At 46.0% G+C, this 23,037-nt stretch overlaps 1 protein-coding gene across 3 annotated transcripts in view; it reads left to right on the forward strand.

Moving 5' to 3' along the window:
- luzp1 (leucine zipper protein 1) overlaps nucleotides 1-21,948 on the forward strand; it is a 143,754-nt gene extending 121,806 nt beyond the window's left edge. For all 3 annotated transcript variants that reach the window (XM_080211511.1, XM_080211513.1, XM_080211512.1), the window contains exons 3-4: nucleotides 16,252-16,473; nucleotides 21,718-21,948. In XM_080211511.1, coding sequence (XP_080067637.1) covers nucleotides 16,252-16,473; nucleotides 21,718-21,756 — 261 coding nt within the window. In that variant the 3' untranslated portion in view covers nucleotides 21,757-21,948. The remainder of the gene's footprint in view (nucleotides 1-16,251; nucleotides 16,474-21,717) is intronic.
- Nucleotides 21,949-23,037: the final 1,089 nt, after the last annotated feature.

Here is a 23,037-nt window from a genome sequence, read left to right on the forward strand (position 1 = left end):
CTACTATGCAGTACAAATACAAGTGGGATTCACACTCACAGAGCGCTGCTGTGAAGTCAGAAATACATTCTGCCTATCACACAAGTAAGTCATTGAATCCAACTCATGGTCCCATGAGAGAATCATACAAGACCCACGCTGACAAGAAAAGGCATCACGCCTGTTCTTGGACTTGATCATGCGCTTGATCTTAGCGACAAAGCAGGTTTGCTGGTGACCAACCTGCTTAGGCCATTTAAGATCATTTTAGGCCCCACTGCGGTGAGGCTGTAGCCACACACAGGCCAGACTGGGTGAGAACAGATTCCTTTCAATAAAGGGCATTTTGAACCAGATGAATTTTTTTCTGCAACATTTTGGTGGACACTATTCCTAAGACTAGCTTTTTGTTCCAGATTTATTTAATTAACTGAATTTGAATTCCTTAGCTCCCTGGTAGGATTTGAACTCACGTACCTTGATCATTAGCCCAGGCGCTTGGCTTACTAGCTGAGTAATGTAACCACTATGCTATCATTCTCACGTTGTGGTCTCCGTTTACCATTCCGACACATTCTGAATTCAAACTGAGCCATTAAGCAGCTGTGTGGAGAAGGTTTCCACTTCCCCGTCGGAAAACGAGAAAAAGAACATCAGCAACAGGAATTTGATTGGGTCTCATTTATTCACCTTACAATGACCATCAATCATTAAAAGCCTGTCCTGATAATTTCTCCTCTTTTGGCTTTTGGACAGTGGTTAGTCAGAATTCTGCTACTCAACACTGGATGGGCACAATGGTTAGCACTACTGCCTCACAGCACCAGGGATCTGCAATCAGTTCCCAGTTAGGGTCACTGTCAGTGCAAAGTCTCCTGATTAGGTGCATTGGCCGTGCTAAATTCTCCCTCAGTGTACCCGAACAGGTGCCGGAGCGTGGTGACTAGGAGATTTTCACAGTAACTTCATTACAGTGTTAATGCAAGCCTACTTGTGACACTAATCAATAAACTTAGAAACTCCTTTAGTCACAACCTCAGCATCTTTTCTTGTCACGTTAGAGTCTCCTTTGGCTCTTTACCATCTGTTGTTTTTGCTATTCAGTCGCTCCTGCCTTTCACAGACCACAACCCCCCCTCAACCACAAACCTATTACATTACCAACATTTCTCAGTCCTGATGATAGATCATTGATCTGAAACGTTAACTCAGTTTGTCTCTCCACAGATGCTGCCAGACCAGCTGAATATTTCCATAACTTTTTCCCCTTGTATCTAATTTCCAGCATCTGCGTTATCTTGGCTTTTAGATCACTCTGTGAATACCTACATCAACGGATTGCTATAATTCAGCACCAGCTTCTAGAAGGCAATTTGAGATGGGCAATAAATGCTGGTGTTAACACGGTGGCATAATGGTTAACGCTGCAGCCTCACAGCGCCAGGGACACAGGCTCAATTCCCATCTTGGGTCACTACCTGTTCAGAGTCTGCACATTCTCCCCATGTCTGCATGGGTTTCCTCCGGGTGCTCCGGTTTCCTCTCTTAGTCCAAAAGATGTGCTGGTTAGGTGGATTGGCCATGCTAAATTCTCTCTCGGCAAACCCCAAACAGGCGCCAGAGTGTGGTGACTAGGGGATTTTCACAGTAACTTCATTGCAATGTTAATGTAAGCCTACTTGTGACACTAATAAATAAACTTGAACTTAAACTGCAATGAAGTGAGTGTTTCCTTCAGGAGGATATTGCTGTGTTTTGGGAGAATGTGCTGGGGGTCTCCAGGAATGTGTAAATATTCATCGGGATGGGTGGGGATTAATCATGAGCTGCCAGTGGCTTCAAAATGCCAAATTCCAGTGACACCCAAAGAGTGATATTGGCAGTAAAAAGTTTAAAGATTAATTTATTAGTGTCACAAGTAGGCTTACATTTAACAGTGCAATGAAATTACTGTGAAAATCCTCTGGTCGCCACACTCCGGCACCTAGAGTGCACTAAGGGAGAATTTGGCACGGCCAATACACCTAACCAGCACGTCTTTGGACTGTGGGAGGAAACTGGAGCACCTGGACGAAACCCACGCAGACACAGGGAGAATGTGCAGACTCCACACAGACAGTGACCCAAACCTAGGTCCCTGGCATTGTAAGGCAGCTGTGCGAACCACTCTGTAGCAGCATCTAAATTTGCAGCTGGTGACTTGATATCCCAATAGTCTGACAAGCAAACAGCACAAATGAGTCTTCCCTTTGAAGATTTACAGTAATAATCCATAATCATCATTGCTGACACTCTACCTTAACCCTCGCTGGCAGAGTGGAGAAGCAGAGGTTGACGTTTCTGAAGTGATTTATGGAAATGTTTGTTGGGAGGAAAAGGCCAATTAGTGAAAGGAAAGAAAAAAGCACATCAGGAATTTTAATTATTCTGCCAGTGCCAAAATCAACATTCATCGTGGCCTAAATAACACTGGATAAAAAACAAATCCTTCATCAACACTCTCTTGTGGTGTTTATTGTAGGATAACTTGCTTGTCCAGGAATCGTTCCCCTCCGCTTTATTGTATTTATTTATTCTCTAATCTCGGGATATGGCAGGGCTGGTGAGGCCGTAATCATTCCTATCCCTCATTACCCAGGAAGGGCGGGCAGTGAACCTTCTCCTCAAAGCCCAGCAGTTCCTAAGGTGAGAACGCTGCCACAGTGTTCTTAGCAAGAACCTTCCAGGATGCTGATGAAGGAATGGGAATCTATCACCGTCAAGATGATGTGTGACTTGGTGGGGGACTTTTGATTTGATTTATTATTGTCACGTGTATCGGGATACAGTGAAAAGTACTTTTTCTTGCGTGCTATATCAAAAAGGCAAACTGTACATAGGGAAGGAAAGGAGAGAGTGTAGCATATAGTGCTACAGTCATAGCTAGAGTGTAGAGAAAGGTCAACTTAGTGCAAGGTAGGTCCATTCAAAAGTCTGATGGCAGCAGGGAAGAACCTGTTCTTCAGTTGGTTGGTACATGATCTCAGACTTTTATACCTTTTTTCTGATGGAAGGTGGAGGGAAGTATGTCCGGGGTGCGTTGATTATGCTGGCTGCTTTTCAGAGGCACCGGGAAGTGTAGACAGAATCAATGGTTGGGAGGCTGGTTTGTGTGATGGATTGGGGTTCATTCACAGTCCTTTGTAGTTCCTTGCCGTCTTGGGCAGAGCAGGAGCCATACCAAGCTGTGATACAACCAGAAAGAATGCTTTCTATGGTGCATCTGTAAAAGTTGGTGAGAGTTGTGGCGGACATGCCAAATTTCTTTAGTCTTTTGAGAAAGAAGTCCTTGCCTTGCTAGCAACCCCATGGTATTGCATACTTTGTGATGCTATAGGAGGTGTTGGAGTAAAGGAGGTATTTGTTGAAGTAACTCTAGTGATTTACTACGCTATATCCTGTGGGTCATACACACTGCAATTACTGTCTGCTGGTCACTGGGGAGTGGATATGGACTTGGGGAAATGGGGCTCAATCAAGCAAACTATCCACCATCTACAAGGCATAAGTCAGAGATGTGATGGAATACTCTCTCCACTTGCCTGGATGAGTGTGTCTCCAACCACGCTTAAATAGGTTGCCACCGGGTTAGCTTGTTGGTTAGCTGCATTGACCTTGCTAAATTCTCCCTCAGTGTACCGGAACAAGCGCTGGAGTGTGGCCACCAGGGGATTTTCACAGTAACTTCATTGCAGTGTTAATGTAAGCCGACTAATAAATAAATAAACCCCCTAGATCAAAGCAACCCACTCGATTGGCACCCCATCCGTGACTGATGCACAGGATCTGCTGTCTAGAAGGACAGAAGATGGGCAGAAGATGCTTGGGAAAACCACCAGCTGTAAGTTTGCCTCCAAGCCGCACAGACATCCTGACTTGGAAATATATCACTCTTCCCTCGCTGTTGCCAAGTCAAAATTCTGGAACTCCTCACACCAGCATCACCAGGACTGCAACGGGACAGGAAGGTGGCTCAGTTCAGTTAAGGATGGGCAATAAATGCTGGCTTAGCCAGTGATGTCTACATCCCCTGAAGGAATAAAAATAAACTTCTGTTCTGGATGATAAGCTCCTTAAAGATTACATTCAGAAATACCCAGTACAGATATAGAATTGATAAAGACATTGAATGAAGTTGGTGATTGGGACCTGCCACACCTCACTCTTAGAGAGAATTCCTGAGAGTCTCTGATCTATCCTTACATAAAATGTGGGATCTGCAGTACACATTATGGACAAACTCCACAATTTGCCTCGTAATCTGTGGGCCATATGCGGCACCCTGTCAAAAAACCAACAAGGATTCCTTGTCAGTTCCTTGCATCGGCCTTCCCAGCATCTGTTACACAAATAATGACCATCCCAATGAGCCATCACGACCCTAGAACTCTTCACCAAGTTTGGAAGCAGTGTGGGGGCAAATCAGCAAAGGGTAAAAAACAGAAGATGCTGCGGTGAGTCAGGCAGTAGACTGCGTGCAGTCAAATAGAATTCAATGACCTTTTATCAGCCCTGAGGAAAGCTAGAAATGCTTTTGAGACGGCGAGAGGAGGGGATGGTGGAGGGATGAAGGGTGCTCGTGAAGGGAGGAAGAAAAGCAAAAGGGAAAGTCTGTGGTAGGGTGGAGGGCAGGAGAGAGTCCAAGACAAAAACTTTCAAGGTACAAAATGCAGGGGACTTGGTAATGGATATAGTGAAGAACCAAAGGGTATGTCCAGGTTAGGGGTGAATGACTGCCACTGTCCAAATGCAAAATGAAGGAATAAAAATTAAAGATGAGAAAACAACCAAACTAGCAGAAAAAAAGAAACAAAACGGTGACAAAGGTTGTGATCTAAAACTGTTGAACTGAAATGGACTCCAGGAGGCTGTAAAGTGCTGGCAACACGGTGGCACAGTGGTTAGCACTGCTGCCTCACAGTGCCAGGGATACACGTTCAATTCTGGCCTCGGGTCACAGTCTGTGTGGAGTTTGCACATCCTCCAAGTGTCTGAATGGGTTTTCTCCGGGTGCTCTGGTTTCCTCCCACACTCAAAAGATGTGCGGGTTAAGTTGATTGGCTGTGCCCCTTAGTACCAGGGAGACTAGCAGGGTAAATAAATGGGGTTACAGGGATGGGGCCTGGATGGGTTTGTTGACAGTGAAGCTCAATGGGCCGAATGGCCTCCTATTAGGAATTCTATGATTCTAACCCATTTTCCAGTTCAGCACTTTCTAGCCTTTGGGTTTCAAAGTTGAGTTTAACAGTTTCAGACCATGAATTGTCTCCCTCGTTTTAACTCTGTTGTTTGCCAGGTGCCAATCTGAATTTTGATTTCCATGTATTTACTTCTGGACAGAGCTGTTCATTATTTGCCTTTTACTCAGACTAAGGACCAATACTTTGTCTCTTTACAGCAGCCATTACCACTTCCTTGGCCTATTATCTATCCTGCTAGTTCCAATCTCAAAAATCTCCAATAAATTTGCTAAACAGGGTTTCACTTTCTAAAACCGTATTGATTTGTTGTAATTGTACTATGCTTTTCTAAGTGCAGTGTTAACGTTTCCTTCATAATATGTTTCAGAATTTTCCCAATGACTGATATTAGGCTAACAGGCCTGGCCAGAAGCTGGTTTCTTTCTCAGTCTTTACTTGAAAAATGGAGTAACACTTGGCAACTTCCAATCCGATAGGACCATTCCCAAATTCCAGGAATTATGGAAAATCACAGCCAGTGCATTCACTATCTCCACAGCTATCTCCTTCAGATCCTGTAGGCCACCAGATCCCAGGGTTTTGTCACATTTTGGCCCCTTGAGTTTCTCCTACATTTTTTTCTCTGTTAATATTAATTTCCCTAATTTCTTCACTCTATTTAGCCTCTTGTTTGCCATCTATTTCATAGAATCCCTACAGTGCAGAAGGAGACCATTCGGCCCATCAAGGCTGCACCAGCTCTGACAAAACATCCGACCCAGGCCCTATCTCTATAGCCCCACATATTTACCCCGTTAATTCCCGAAACCTACACTTCTTGTGACAATAAGAGACAATTTACCAACGCCAATCCACCTAACCTGCACATCTTTGGAGTCTGGGAAGAAACCAGAGCACTTTGAGGAAACCATAGAGATGTGGGGAGAGTCTTCTACTGTGAAAATAGGCACAAAAATACCTCTGCCATTTTCTCATTCCCCATGATAATTTCTCCTGGCTCTGGTTCTAATGTACCAATGTTAACTTTAGCTACTCTCCTTTTTATAAACTCATAAAAGCTCTTATAATCTGATTTTTATATTACTGGCTAGCTTACTCTCATTTTTTTTTCTTTTTTAGTTTTTGGGTGCCCTTTACTGGTTTCTAAACAAAAACTCTCAATCCTCAGACTTGTTATTGCTTTTTTCAACATTGTAAACCTCTCCTTTTGATCTAATGCTATATCTAAGTTCCTGAGTGAGACACTAATTGTCTTTCTTGCTGAGTTTTTGTTCTTTCGTGAAATGTATTTTTGATGGACATGTTGAATTATTTCATTACATGTTTCCTGCTGGTTATTTATGATCGTACTTTTTTGTCTATTTACCCAATTAACCTTAGCCTGCTGTGCCTTCATACCTATGTATTTGGTTCTGCTTAAGTTTAGGATTCTTGTTTGTGATTAGAATATGGCAGTTTCAAATTTAACCTGGAATATTATGATCACTATTTCTCAGTGCGTCGTTTACTTTAATGTGACTAATTAGCCCATCTTCATCCTTCATTGGTTCCAAAACACATTTGATCACAAAAATATTCCACAAATTCATCTTTTCGACCACTCTTGCCAGTTTAGTTGTCCCAGTTTATATGATTCATGCTGCAATAGCATCAGCACTCCAGGAAGAGTGAACCATTCCATTTGGAAGGGCTGCAGTCAATATGTTGCCAATGCGTGTTGGGGTGGCACAGTGGTTAGCACTGCTACCTCAGAGCGCCAGGGATCTGGGTTCAATTCCCAGCTTTAGTCACTGTGTGGAGTCTGCACATTCTTCCCATGTCCACGTGGGTTTCCTCCGGGTGCTCCAGTTTCCTTCCACAGTCTGAAAGATGTGCTGGTTGCATTGGCCATGTTAAATTCTCCCTCAGCGTGCCCGAACAGGCGCCGGAGTGTGGCGACTAAGGGATTTTCACAGTAACTTCATTGCAGTGTTAATGTAAACCTAATTGTGACACTAATAAATGATCTTTAAACATTTGCTACATTGACCGGACCTTTCCAGCCGTTCACACTGATGGGATCTTCCCATCCCGCTTGGTGGCGCACACCTACCAGGTTTCACGGCAGGGAGGGGTCCATTCAATGGGAAACCCTGTTGACAACAGCGAGACCAAAAAATCCCACCAGCAAGCAATGGTGAACCGCCATGGCCATGGTGAAACACGCGGGAGGGGGTTGTGCGGAAAATACCGCCCATTGACTTTGTTAAATGCTCCAATAATTTATTGTTTCGTGCTCTGCCCAACAGCATAACCACAGTCGGGGGGGGGCCTGTAAAATACTCCCACCAGTGTTTGCTGACTCTTGTTATTTCTAAATTACTGATTCAAAACTTCATGAACTTCTGAGGCCAGATCCTTTTCTCGAAAGTCCTTTCATTCTTTCCTATCCACACTATCACTGCTCCTTTTTAACGTGCTGTCTGTCTGAAATATTGTGTACCTTGCATTTCCCAGTAACCATCTTTCTATAATGGACAATTAGATCCAAATCATTCATCTTTATCTGTCCCACTAATCTAATATCTTGTTGCAGACGCTTCATGCATTCAGATAAAGCTTTACTTTATTCTATTCCTTCAATTATGTTATTCATTCATGTGTTTAGTAAACTCTCCACCCTTGCTGTGCCACTCTGCTTGTCTTTACCCATGTTACTACATTGTCCTGATCCCTCAACCTTTCTCTCTGGAATCCTAAATTTTGGATTCTAAATCTCCCTTCTTCCTTCACCTGAACTCTCCACCTAACCCCTCCCACCTGTGCTGCCTCACAGCGCCAGAGACCCGGGTTTGATTACTGGCTTTGGTCATTGCCTGTGTGGAGTTGCACATTCTCCCCATGTCTGCGTGGGTTTCCCCCGGGTGCTCCGGTTTCCTCTCTTAGTCTGAAAGACGTGCTGGTTAGGGTGCATCGGATATGCCAAAATTCTCCCTCGGTGTACCTGAACAGGCGCAGGAGTGTGGTGACTAGGGGATTTTCACAGTAACTTACCACAAGTGTTAATATAGTCCTAGTTGTGACGCTGACAAATAAACTTTGAAACTTTAGCTCTTCCTCAACCAATACACCCCCCTTATTCACATCCCCCTCCCCCCCTCACCTCTACATATCCCAGTTAGTTTAAAACCCCACCCACAGTCCTCGTTATCAGACAGGGCACTAATGCCAGCCCGGTTTTAGTGTAGTTCCTGCCAATGATCTAGTTCACACTTCCCCTCAGTCCTGGTGCCAGTGCCTCATGAATCGAAACCCTTTCTTCCCACACCACCATTAGTCCTCAGTGACCGTGTTTTACAGAGTGCAAAACTGTCCCAATTAAAACAGTTGCCACCAGCCCGCTTTGAAAGCGAATCTTCAGCAGCTGTCAAAATCATAAGATCCTACAGTGCAGAAGGAGGCCATTTGGCCCATCCAGTCTGCACTGACCACAATCCCACCCAGACCCTATTCCCACAATGCCATGCATTTACCCTAGCTAGTCCCCCTGAAACTAAGGGGCAATTTAGCATGGCCAATCCACCTAACCTGCATATCTTTGGACAGTGGGAGGGAACTGGGGCAGCCGGAGGAAACCCACGCAGACACGGGGAGAACATGCAAACTCTACACAGATGGTGACCCAAGCCGGGAATCGAACCCTGATCCCTGGCGTTGTGAGGCGGCAGTGCTAACCACTGTGCCACCGTGCCGCTCAAAATGTTTGCTCCATACCACAAGAGCCAATTTTCTTTGTGAATTTCCAGAAAAGCTTCAGCCTGATTAAAATAATGACTCTGTTCAAAAAGGCAGCCTGTTACAGGAGAAGATATATTTTGGGTCTGATCTGTCTCTCAGCTCCTAAACATTGGTTCAGTTTAAAAAGAGTTCTTGGCAGCCTATCCTCTGTGTTCACAGGCACAGACCCCTGATTCTCCCGGGGGACGGCTGAAGCTGTCTTCTCCAATCCATCTTTGCTCAGTCTATTTGTCCTGGGTCAAGTTAATCATGCAGGGGTCACACCACTGAGTTAAGCTGATGGACACGGAGAAAAACCATTGAGACCCAGTAACGTCAGCTCAGAACCAAAGGTCTGCTTAGGGAACACGGTTTAGAAAATAATTTGCAGTGCAGTTGATTCCAATAAAGGAACACGTTTGATTTGATTTGATTTATTTTTGTCACATGCATTTACATACAGTGAAAAGTATTGTTTCTTGCGCGCTGTACAGAGAAAGCATACTGTTCATAGAGAAGGTAACCAGAGAGTGCAGAATGTAGTGTTACAGTCATAGCTAGGATGTAGGGAAAGATCAACTTAGCGCAAGGAGATCCATTCAAAAGTCTGATGGCAGCAGGGAAGAAGCTGTTCTTGAGTCGGTTGGTCCGTAACCTCAGACTTCTGTATCTTTTTCCCCAACGGAAGAAGGTGGAAGAGAGAATGTCCGGGATGTGTGGGAACCTTGATTATGCTGGCTGCTTTGCCGAGGCAGCAGGAAGGGTAGGCAGAGTCAATGGATGGGAGGCTGGTTTGCACGATGGATTGGGCTACATTCATGACCTTTTGTAGTTTCTTGCTGTCTTGGGCAGAGCAGGAGCCCATACCAAGCTGTGATACAATCGGATAGAATGCTTTCTGTGGTGTATCTGTAAAGGTTGCTGAGAGTCAGAGGGGACATGCCAAATTTCCTTTTCAACAGTTCATGTTATAAATTTTTGTGAAGTGTCCCCCCTGTGTGTGTGGGCAATAACTTGGGGTAATGCCGCTCACATTACCCAGCATGCTCTGCATGGCTGACCTTGCTGGATGTAGAGGTTGGGGTCTCACACATTTGGGGTCATTGGTCTTCCAGAAGGCAGATTGCTTATTCAAAATATCAGTGACGACCAACTCTGCAGATCGCAGTCTCATTGTATTCCTTCTGTGGTGGCACGGTGGTTAGCACTGCTGCCACACAGCGCCAAGAACCCGGGTTCGATTCCCAGCTTGGGTCACTGTCTGTGCGGAGTCTGCGCGTTCTCCCTGTGTCTCTGTGGGTTCCTCTGGGTGCTCCGGTTTCCTCCCACAGTCTGAAAGACATACTGGTTAGGTACATTGGCCGTGCTAAGTTCTCCCTCAGCGTACCCTAACAGGCACTGGAGTGTGGGGACTAGGGGATTTTCACAATAACTTCATTGCAGTGTTAATGTAAGCCTGCTCATGACACTAATAAATAAACTTAAAAGGGCTTCCAGTAAAGTTCAGGAAGAGGACCCTAGTGATTTCCCCAAGGTTAGTGAGGGCAGCTGTCTTTCTCGAATGCTCCACTTTTAAACAATTAAAACAATTAAACCAAAATCTTAAGAATAAACTAAAAACTAGGCTAATGATTGGTGTTATATTCTGTCAGATAAAATACACTGCAGTTTGCAGAATTACAGGGGAGTGCATCATTTGTCCAGAAACTGCAACTCTATATTCTGCATCCTTTCCTCCTTCTCCCCTATGTCCATCTCGCAAACCAGCCTCCCATCCATTGACTCTGTCTACACTTCCCGCTGCCTCGGCAAAGCAGCCAGCATAATCAAGGGCCCCACACACCCCTGATATTCTCTCTTCCACCTTCTTCCGTCAGGCAAAAAATACAAAAGTCTGAGATCACGTACCAACCGACCCAAGAACAGCTTCTCCCCTGCTGCCATCAGACTTTTGAATGGACCTACCCTGCATTAAGTTGATCTTTCTCTACACCCTAGCTATGACTGTAACACTAATTCTATACCCTCTCCTTTCCTTCTCTGTGAATGGTATGTTTTGTCTGTATAGCATGCCAGAAACAATACTTTTCACTGTATCCCAATATATATGTGACAATAATAAATCTGTCAATATATCAAGGAAATTCTCTCTCCATAAGATAAAAGCAAAATACTGCAGATGCTGGAATCTAAAACCAAAACAGAAAATGCTGGAAAATCTCAGCAGGTCTGACAGCATCTGTGGAGAGAGAGTAGAGCCAATGTTTTGAGTCACAGTGACTAAGAGTGAAACATTGGCTCTATTCTGTCTCCACAGATGCTGTCAGACCTGCTGAGATTTTCCAGCACTTTCTGTTCATGTTTCAAACTCTTATTTTTCCTTTTGGTGCCTCACTCCTGATTGGCCAGTGTTTACTTAATTAACTCATTTCCACATTGCTTAACCAATCAGGATTAGTCTTGGAGATGTACCAGTGCTGGAATCCGAATTGCAACATGAAGAAAAGGTTTGCATTTGTGTAGCGCCTTTCACAGCCTCCTGCTGCCCCAAAGCTTGTTAGATACGTTTGACGTGCAGCCACTTTGGTAAAATAGGAGACACAGCAGTCAATTTATGCACAGCAAGATCCCACAAGCAACAGCACAATGATCATAAAATCCCTTCAGTGCCAAAGAAGACCATTCGGCCCATCATGTCTGCACCAACCACACTCCCACAGACCCTTTCCCCGTAACCCCACATATTTACTCTGCTAATCCCCCTGACGCTAAGGGGCAATTTGGCTTGGCCAATCCATCTAACCCACACATCTTTAGAGTGTGGGAGGAAACCGGAGCACCCGAAGGAAACCCATGCAGACATGGGGAGAATGTGCAAACTCCATAATGACAGTGACCTGAGGCGGGGAATCGAACCCAGGTCCCTGATACTGTGAGGCAGCAGTAGTAACCTCTGTGCCACCAAGTCGACCTGCAGAAGAATCTATTTCTGTGGTACTGATTTAAATCAACCAGACCAAGAGGATTAAATCTTCTGTCTTTTTCGAAATAGTGCCATGGAATCTGTCATGTCTGCTTGAGAGGGCAGGCAGGACCTCAGTTTAATGTCTCCTCCAGAAAGATATATCTCCTTCAGTGCAACACTCCCTCAAAACAGTACTTAACACAAACTAAAGGCTCTGGGGTGGGGTTTGAACCCACAACCTCTTGACCAATGTCTTGTTGAAGTTGTACAAGACATTGGTAAGGTCATACTTGGAATACTGTGCGCAATTCTGGTCACCCTATTATAGAAAGGATATTATTACACTAGAAAGAGTGCAGAAAAGATTTATTAGGATGCTACCGGGACTTGATGGATTGAGTTATAAGGCGAGGCTAGATAGGCTGGGACATTTTTTCTGGAACATAGGAAGCCGAGAGGTGACCTTACAGAGGTCAATAAAATAATGAGGGGCATAGATCAGCTAGATAGTCAATATCTTTTCCCAAAGCTAGGGGAGTCTAAAAGTAGAGGGCATAGGTTTAAGGTGAGAGGGGACAGATACAAAAGTGTCCAGAGGGGCAATTATTTCACACACAGCGTGCTGAGTGTCTAGAACAAGCTGCCAGATGTAGTAGTAGAGGTGGGTACAATTTTATCTTTTAAAAAGCATTTAGTTAATCACATAGGTACAATGGGTATAGAGGGATAAATGCAGACAATTGGGATTAGCTTAGGGATTTAAAAAGAAGGGCAGCATGGATAAGTTGGGCCGAAGGGCCTTGTTTCCATGCTGTAATCCTCTATGACTCTATGACTGAGAAGCAAGAGTGCTGCCCCCCTCCCGAATCATGGCAGATGCTCCAGCTTCAGAGATGGCCAAGATAGCAGAGAGGCATTGGCAGCCCTGGAACCGTACCTCTTGCTGGATCAGTGCCTATAGAAGATGTAATAAGGAGAAATCTAAAAAGAAATTCTCAGTAGGACAAATTCTTGGAAGTCATTAACATGTCTCGGCAGCAGTGCATACCATCCCTCCTCACTTGGCTCTCCCTCACATAGGTGAAGACAAAATATGTAACAGGATACTACAGAATACATCAAATATTCCATACAGCCTAACCATTACATAAACCAGCACCTCACGGTTAGCTGCTAGTTTGGTCTCGGGGAATATTTTCTCTGTTTCACGGTTTCTGCTCTGCTTCCTCCTTCATCGACCACCCCTCCCTCACCCCTCACTCACTCACTCACACTCACACACACACACACACTCTATTTTATATATAGCAAGGTTAACAAGTACAACAATATTGTCGGCGACTTACGGTCTTCAGACCACGTGCAAGGACGAAACGTAAGGGGAGCACGTTTGAAATCAAAACTAAAAAAGAGAGAACACTCTCTGCTTGAGCCCTGAAAACTATTCACAAGCCTAAAGGGGAGGCACAGTGGGTTAGCACTGCTGCCTCACAGCGCCAGGGACCCGGGTTTGATTCCTGGCTTGGGACATTGGCTGGGCGGAGTCTGCATGTTCTCCCCGTGTCTGCGTGGGTTTCCTTCAGGTGCTCCGATTTTCTTCCACTGTCCGAAAGACAGGCGGTGCATTGACTGTGCTAAATTCTCCCTCAGTGTACCCGAACAGGCACTGGAGTGTGGCTACTTGGAGATTTTCACAGTGACTTCATGACTGTGTTACTACAAGTCTATTTGCGACACTAATAAATAAACTTTACTGTACTTTTAAATGTTAAAAGGCATCTGGGGCTCCCAGTAATCCCTGCACAAAGTTATTAAATGAATCTAACTCTTTCTCATCTTGTCACATCCCCGTGGGGCAGAGGAATGGTGCCAGATGTCCACAAGTTACTCGGGGTTAAAGTTAAATTATTTCCTGTGGCAATGGGTAACAGGGGACTCAGCACCCCTTTCCCTATCTCGAACAAAGACTCCCTCCTCCACGGACTCACCACAGCAGCAACTCGCTAAGGCTTCTTTGAAATGCATCTTCCAAACCCATGACCTCTACCACATAGAGGACAAGAGTGGCAGACGCGTGGGGATACCGTATTCCCTCCAAGCCATTCATCATCCAGACTTGGAAATTCAGCAGTTGCTTCACTGTCACTGGGTCAAAACCCTGGGAACTCTATCCCTAACAGCACTGTAGGTGTGCCTGCATCATGTGGACTGTAGCAGTTCCAGCAGGCAGTTCACCATCTCCTTTTCAATTAGGCAACAAATGCTCCCTGCATCTCTGAAATGAGTAAAAAGACCCGGGTGTGTATAGACATGACCCATTCTTACATCTGGCTCCTGGCATTTCTTGAAAACCAATACTTACTAAAAGACAACTCAAGCCCTGGAACTACAAGTCCTCCTCGTTCCCCTTTTGAGCGGTAAATGCACTGTAAGCCAGCTGGAAACTCACCTCAAATGTGAGCCAACCACCGGCACTAGAAATGTGCAGGATACTCCCTCCACAACTTATTGATTTGATTTATTATTGGCACATTTATTAACATACAGTGAAATGGATTGTTTCTTGCACGCTACACAGGCAAAGCATATCATTCATAGAGTACTTTGGGGAGAAGGAAAGGAGAGAGTGCAGAATGTAGTGTTACACTCGTAGCTAGGGTGTAGAGAAAGATCAACTGAATGTGAGGTAGGTCCATTCAAAGGTCTGATGGCAGGAGGGAAGAAGCTATTCTTGAGTCGGTTGATGCGTGACCTCAGACTTTTGTATCTTTTTCCTGATGGAAGAGAGAATGTCCAGAGTGCATGGGGTCCTTGATTATGCTGGCTGCTTTTCTGAGGCAGCGGGAAATGTAGGTGGTGTCAATTGATGGGAGGCTGGTTTGTGTGATGACTGGGCTAATCTCACAACTCTTTGTCATTTCTTGTGGTTTTGGGCACAGCAGGATCCATACCTAACTGTGACACAACCAGAAAGGATGCTTTCAATGGTGCATCCGTGAGCCATGGTGGACATGATGAATTTCTTTATGCCTCCTGAGAAAGTAGAGGCGTTGGTGGGCTTTCTTAACTATCATGTCACATTAAGGGACCAAGACCGGTTGTTGGAGATCTGGACACCTAGAAATTTGAAGCTCTCAATCATTTTTGTTTCATCCCCGTTGATGTAAACAGAGACATGTCCTCCATTACAGTTCCTGAAGTCAATGACCATCTCCTTTTGTTGATGTTGAGAGGAGAGATTATTGTCGTCACACCGTCTCACCAGATTCTCTATCTCTTTCCTGTATTCTGTCTCGTCATTGTTTGAGATTGTTTGAGAACAGGATGTAAAGGAAGCCCAGCCATTCTAATGGGCCTGACCTCTCAAGGAAGAATTCAGATAGAGATCTAGACTCTCCCGTCCACCAGCCACCCAATGGCGAAAGCTGAAACCCTCGCCAGGAACCCAGAACATAAATACAAAAATGGGGGCAAAATATCCAACAGCAAACTGGAGACTGGAGTGCAATGCATAAACCTGGGCCAATAGAACTGCTTTGGACCTTTGCTTCGTCTGAAGGCACCATTCAGTCTCAGCAACACCCCCCCAACCCCCACTTCTACGGGTGACACAGTGGTTAGCCCGGCTGCCTCACAGCTCCAGGGACCCGGGTTCGATTCCCAGCTTGGGTCACTGTCTGTGCGGAGTTTGCATGTTCTCCCTGTGTCAGCGCAGGTTTCCTCCGGGTGCTCCGGTTTCCTCCCACATTCTGATAGACGTGCTGTTTAGGTGCATTGACCCAAATAGCACCAGGCGAACCACAGTAATTTCATTGCAGTGTTAATGTAAGCCTTACTTGTGACTAATAAATAAACTACTTTATTTTACTGTCGACAACGACTGGGATATCGACTGGTACCTTGCTAAAAATTTCAAAACCAGGGAATGGAGAATATTAACTTTGAAGATTAGAATTTTAATGAAATGCAGGTTGAATCCTGTATTGTTGCTAATACAATGCCAAGTTGGAAAGGAGATCTGTACCTATGGTGTGTACAAAGACCTTTTTACATTCCACAGTGTGACATATTTACTGTTAAGAATGTTGTGCTTTCATATTTCTATACTGGTGCATTCAAGAGTATTTAAGTTTGGCATTTAAATAAGCTCTGCTAAACAATTCAACTTTCTGGATCTTCTGCCATCCAGTATATTTAAAAGCAAAGACAAAAGCAGTGGTTTCGGATCATATGGCGACACACGGCTCGGTGAGTGGCTAAGCCTGTGGGCTGCGCTCACATATTTCTTGCTAACTCCCTCTCTTTGTCCAGACAGGGCAGGATGGCTCAGACACGCACTCGGCACTCAACTCCAGCTTGCTGTCAAAGCGGAAAGAAATAGCAAAGCAGATCCTGTCAGATATCGCCACTGAGCGGGTGCCAAGGGGCGACGCTGTGGGCAAGAGGCAATCGGTGAAACTTGAACTGCGGAGGAATCCTGCAGGCAGCCCCACCCATCAGACTGGCACCAGGACTGAGGACAAGGCCCCTATAGTATGTACACTTACGTGGATGATGAATTGTTTGGAGTGTTAGGAGGAGTTGCGCACAGTCAACTGGCTATCAGAATAAAGACCTTTGATTTCCGTTCAAAATACAGACAGAGTCTTTGAGGCAATGCCCTGACAATTTAACATAAAATATGAGGCAGGAAACGTCCTGATTCACTTTAGAGAATCTTCTTCAGTTGGCCCTTTAACCTTTCAGTCTAGCAATCCCCATACGGAAACATAAAACACCTACAGTGCAAAAGGAGGCCATTTGGCCCATCGAGCCTGCACCGACAGTATAGAAACATAAAAACTACACATAGGAGGAGGCCATTCAGCCCTTCGAGCCTGTTCCACCATTGATTATGATCATGGCTGATCATCCAACTCAATAGCTTGATCCCGCCTTCCTCCCATATCTTTGATCCCCTTTGCCCCAAGGGCCGTATGTAACCACTTCTTGATATTTGGCACCCATAGGTTCCACCATAATGCAAGTTATCTAAGAAATAAGTGGAAGTAACTTCATTGCGGTGTAAGCCTATTATGACACTAATAAATAAACTTTAAACTTTTTTGAAGCCATGGTTGTTGATGTGCAAGAAACATGGCATCCAAAATGTGCACAGCAAGCTCCCGTAAGTGTGTCTAATATCTCAGAAATAAGTGGAAGCATATTACGATGTTGATGGAGGGATGAATGTTGGCCAGGACACCAAGGCTCCCCTCCTCTCGGTACTCCCCTGCCTTCTTCACACTAGCGCCATTGGACCTTTTACATCCACCCCAACATGCAAGGGACTAACCATTGGTGTCTTGGCCAATATTCATCCCTCAATCAAAGTCACAAAAAAAGATGGTCTGATCATTGCTGTTTGTGGGAGCTTGCTGTGTGGTGGGGGGGGAGGCAGGGGCTGGTCTAATGTCTGATCCAAAGCACAGCATCTGCAACAGTGCGGCACTCCCTCAATACTGCACTGGAGCATCAGCCTTGATCCTTGTGCTGAAGTCCCGGAGTGGTACGTGAACCTGGAAACTCAGACTGTTACCGACTGAGCCACAGCAGCGGATGAGTCCAATGCCTGGAGATCCCTGGGCAATCCCGCTGGATTGGGAACTCTATCCATCTCTGTGGTCCAAGGTCACACTGGGAAAAACAGCCATGGGGGTGGCTTTGTGCCCGTGTTTGCGGTGGGCACTAATGGTGAGGTGGGCACAAAATCTGTCGAGAATCGGAAAATGAGTTTCTCCCCGGCGAGATCTTGTTTTCCGATTCACCCCGTCTCTCGCTGGGAATGTAATGAGATTCCTACCCTCATTTTGACACGGCTAGCTGGCACCCCCGCCATTTGCTCCCCCCCACAATTAGAATTGGCACGGTGTCCAACAGGTATTTAAAAAAGTTGAAGGGAACTCGCCGGGGGGTGCACAGGTTAGTATCGCCCCCAGCGAGAGGTAGGGGGATATGCCCAGCCCCCCTGGCACTGCCCCCTGAAATGGCCATGCCAGGGACAATGTCAAGGGGGCCCCTCTGGGGAGCTCCACTCGGGGAGGGGGGGGGCAGCGGGGAGGGGTTCACCTTATGTGTTGGGGAGGGTGTTTCCATGGTGCTTGTTTGGGGGCAGTGGTGTTCCCTTTTTCAATGTAGGGGTTACCTCAGTGCATGTGGGGGGAGGGAGGCATTTCCCTGGTGTGTGTGGGGGGCGCTCCTTAGTGCATGGGGGGGGGGTTGGGGTGTATGAACCCACCCCCTCAGTGCTTTTGGGCAGGGTTCCCCGGTGCTTGTGTGTGTGCGGGGGAGCTCCCTAATGCATGAGGAAGGGCACATGAACCCCCCCACCCCCGGAGTGCTTTTCCAGGGAGGGGTTAGTTCCCTACTGCACTTGTGTCATCATAGAATCCCTACAGTGCAGAAGGAGGCCATTCGGCCCATCACGTCTGCACCGACCACAATCCCATCCAGCCCCATCCCCGTGGCCCCATGTATTTACCCTGCTGGTCCCCCTGACACCAGGGTTTATTTAGCACGGCCACTCAACCGAACCCACACATCTTTGGACTGAGGGAGGAAACCGGAGCATCCGGAGGAAACCCGCACAGACATGGGGAGAATGTGCAAACTGCGCACAGACAGTGACCCAAGCTGGGAATTGAACCTGGGTCCCTCACGCTGTGGGGCAGCAGTGCTAACCACTGTGCTGCCCCTGTGTGTAAGAGCTCCCTAGTATATGGGAGGCTTTCCCCAGTGCTTTTGGGGTTTTCCCCAGTGCTTGTGTAGGGGAGGAGAGGGGCATTCCCTGTATCAGTGGTTGGGGAGAGGGTTTTTTTTTTGGGCTGGGTCTCCCTTTCTGATCTCCGTGGGACGCGTGTTGCTGGCTCGAGCAGGTACCACCCCACCAGCGTCACGGCATCACAGACTCCTGTGGTATTGTGTTACTCTCAGTGCTGTGTTATCTGCTGAGGAAAGTCGCTGTTGAGGCAGAGAGCTTTTGGCCGGTTTCCCCACCAGAACCAGTACTTAATAATTGGAAAGCTTCACCCTACACTCTCAACAGTGTCCCATGTTTAAAAAACAAGAACAGAGGAAGCAAACTCGCAAGAGTAAGACTCAACTGACAGGGTTTGAGAGTAAGTCGATGAAAATCTGTGTGCGATATGAATAATATAAACAAGCTTGGGGCCGAAAGACATTTGAGGTTTTAAAGAATGCCTCCAAATATCATTCAAATGCCTTGATCACATTACTGCCTCACAACACAAACTTCAGCCAATTATTTTCCACCTAATCGCACAGAGCATTGTATTGGAATGTGCTGGTCATATAACACCTTATAGTTCTGCATGTAAAGCTGTCAGGATCCAGCCCTCTGGCTGTAACTGGCAATACACACGCATTCTATAAGCAGAATGAGTGTTACACAATGTTAGAGACAGCCTCACCTACAAGAGTGAGGTGTAATTGGTCACATCCCTTCCTTAAACCACGGCTTAAAAGTATTTTATCAAGCTTAGATGCGAGTTCACAGGAATGAGGCCATTCTGCCCGTCATGCCCATGCCAGCTCTCCGAAAGAGCAGTGCACCCTGTGCTGTTTCCTTGTCTTTTCCCTGCAGCCGTACACAGTGCTTTGACCCATTAACCACCAAAGTTTTCCTTGAATCAACTGGAGAGTTAAACAAAACTTTTTCTGATTGGCAGGCGGTGACTAATGGGGTTCCTCAGGGATCTGTGAGAGGACTCCCAACTGCCCACATTATATATTAATGATTTGGAAGAGGGAACTGAATGTATTATCTCCAAATTTGCAGATGATACAAAACTGGGTGGGACGGTGAGCTTTATTTATTTGTCTCAAATTGGCTTCAGTTAACACTGCAATGAAGTTACTGTGAGAATCCCCTAGTCGCCACACTCTGGCGCTTGTTCGGGTACGCTGAGTGAGAATTTAGCACGACCAATGTATCTAACCAGCACGTCTTTTTAAAGTTTAAAGTTTGTTTATTAGTCATGAGTGAGGTTTACATTAACACTGCAATGAAGTTACTGTGAAATTCTCCGAGTTGTCACACTCCGGCGCCCGTTCAGGTCAATGCACCCAACCGGCATGTCTTTCAGACTGTGGGAGGAAACCCAGAGGAAACCCACACAGACATGGGGAGAATGTGCAGACTTTGCACAGACAGTGACCCAAGCTGGGAATCGAACCCGGGTCCCTGGCGCTGTGAGACAGCAGTGCTAACCACTGTGCCACCTGCCTTGATTCTTACAGATGCTTCACAATACCCTGCTATAGAGATGGGTGATAAATATGTGACCCCCCCCAGACCTGTGAAAGAATAAAGTTTAAAAATGGAGCCTTGGTTTTAGTCCTGACTGGATTGATAGAATTGGATGATTGAGGTCTGATCTTAGTGTGGGTATCTCAACACCACAGCTGGCATTAGTGTCAATCGACTTCATTACCTACTCAGCGAGTTTCAATTATAAGAATGCCAGCCTCAGGTGGCCCTGCTAGGTTTATATAAAGGCGAGTGGCAGAATGGAATGTCATTCCAAGCCAGCACCAAAAGCTGCCTTCTTTGCAGTTCTACTTTTGTCACTATCTTCACACCAAGACATTCGACTAATCAAATGTTACACAGCAGATGATAGAATTCTAGTTTTCATATTCTCAGGCAAGGGAAGCCAAGCCCCCCAGGCTTGAGTGCCCCCGTCCAGTCCGAGTATCAGCTTTTCACAAAGTATAATTAACCCTGTAATTGATCAAAGAAATTGCCCTGCCTCTCGCTATGTACCAATGATAGTCCATTATCCAAATGAATTGAGCACTGTTGATTTGATCTGATTTGATTTATAATTGTTACATGTAATAGCAGACAGTGAAAAATATTGTTTCTTGCGCACTATGCAGACAAAGCATACCGTTCATAGAGAAGGAAAGGAGAGAGTGTAGTGTTACAGTTATTTCTAGGGTGTAGAGAAAGATCAACTTAATATGTGATAGGTCCATTCAAAAGTCTGACAGCAGCACGGAAGAAGCTGTTCTTGAGTCGGTTGGTATGTGACCTCAGACTTTGATCTTTTTCTCGATGGAGGAAGGAGGAAAAGAGAATGTCCGGGGTGCACGGGGTCCTTAATTATGCTGGTTGCTTTTCTGAGGCAGCAGGAAGTATAGACAGAGTCAATGGTTGGGAGGCTGGTTTGTGTGATGGACTCTGACCCTGTAAGGGAGATGTCTTCACACCTGATGGGCAGAAATCTTGTTTTTGAATTTAGAAGTCAGGGGCACTCATTTATTTGTTCACTTACTAGGGTCGAAAAGGAGCTGAATAAACCTCAGAAGATAGTCCAAGTATTTGGAAATGGGTGGCACAGTGGGTTAGCACTGCCGCCTCACAGCTCCAGGGACCTGGGTTCAATTCACGACTTGGATCACTGAATGTGTGGAATCTGTATGTTCTCTCCTCCGCGTGGAGTTTCTCTGGGTGCTCCGGTTTTCTCCTACAGACCAAAGGTGTGCGGGTTAGGTGCGTTGGCCATGCTAAATTGCCCCTTAGTGTCCTGGGATGCATAGCTTAGAGGTATTAGCGGGATAAACATGTGGGGTTGTATGGAGCCTGGGTGGGATTGTTGTCGGTGCGGACTCAATGGGCCAAATAGCCTCCTTCTGCACTGTAGGGATTCTATGTAACGTTAAACAAAATATTACACCTTGCATGTCTAACATCGGCTTCCTTTGATCTTCCAGGGTATTCTGTCACAAATAAGGATGACCTCAAGACGGTGAAGCTTCCAATCTTCAAAGCCACACTACAGTTCTTAATGTTAATAAAGCACTGTACAAGCTTCTGCAATATAGAGACCATCTTCATCCTGTACACTCTCTGAACTAAAGCAATCATATTACACCTATATTTTTCTAGAAATGATTATGTTTGGACGTAGTTCTACCAGCTGTTTGCAGTAGATGGGGGTTGGTTTGGGGGGTTGGTGGGGGGAGGTGAAGAAACTGCAATGAATTCAATGGGGGAAAGGAGAGAGCTGTCTTCCCGCTGTCACTGTGCGGACTGAACAGAGGAGGGAACGTGCAAAATGTCATTGAGACCGGGTGCGGCAAAGCTGTACCCCTTCTTTCGGGAGAAGACGAACATTCACCAGATCCAGAAGCAGGGGCAATAGTTGAAGACCAATTCAGTCACCCAGCGGTGGCTTCCTGCGGTGAAAGTTGGGACACAAATGCGTATCTGAATTGATAAGAGCCTCAGTAAGTATTAACCGCCCAGTGTAATTTGGAGTGTTGCACAAGTGACCAGTGTGTATATAATTGTTCTTTGTACTTGGTGAAAAGTCTTCTTTTAGACAAATGTTTATAACAAGAGATTTTTAGAAAGAGAAACGCAGGGGTGGGGTGGGGAGGTTCGGTACACCAGAATATGCGAGAGTGCCAGTCTGCTGCATCTACATTGTGGAAGGAAGTGTCATTTGTCTCTGAGTGTTCAAGTTAAAAGGGATGTTGAGGGTTACAGGATATTTAGTCACCTCCTCTTCATAACACCCTTAACATTTATATTTCATAGCGTGTCAAAGGCCATTCTAACGTTTGTTTTTGTGTATACAATGGGCAGGAAGGACCACAAGACTGATTGTGATTAGAAGTTAATTCTCTTCTTTGCTTCTGAGGTGAAGCAAAATGTTTGACCTTTAACTCTCTCTCTCTCCCCTCAGACATTCCATATTGAATACTCAGACCGACTGGTTTAACCACACTGGTCTCTTACAGTCCTGCACATTCCTATAGTCCAACTACTTAAAAAAAAACCTCAACCGCAATCCCTCGTCCCCAGCTCTCCTCCAGGAGACCGGAACAGGCCCACCCCCAGGGAGAAGGGGACAGGCCCACCCCCCCCCCAGGGAGAAGGGGACAGGCCCACCCCCCCAGGGAGAAGGGGACAGGCCCACCCCCCCCCCAGGGAGAAGGGGACAGGCCCACCCCCCCCCAGGGAGAAGGGGACAGGCCCACCCCCCCAGGGAGAAGGGGACAGGCCCACCCCCCCGGGGAGAAGGGAAC

The sequence above is a fragment of the Carcharhinus amblyrhynchos genome, chromosome 24, assembly GCF_965287045.1.
Source record: "Carcharhinus amblyrhynchos chromosome 24, sCarAmb.v2.hapA, whole genome shotgun sequence".
Taxonomy (NCBI): Eukaryota; Metazoa; Chordata; class Chondrichthyes; order Carcharhiniformes; family Carcharhinidae; genus Carcharhinus; species Carcharhinus amblyrhynchos.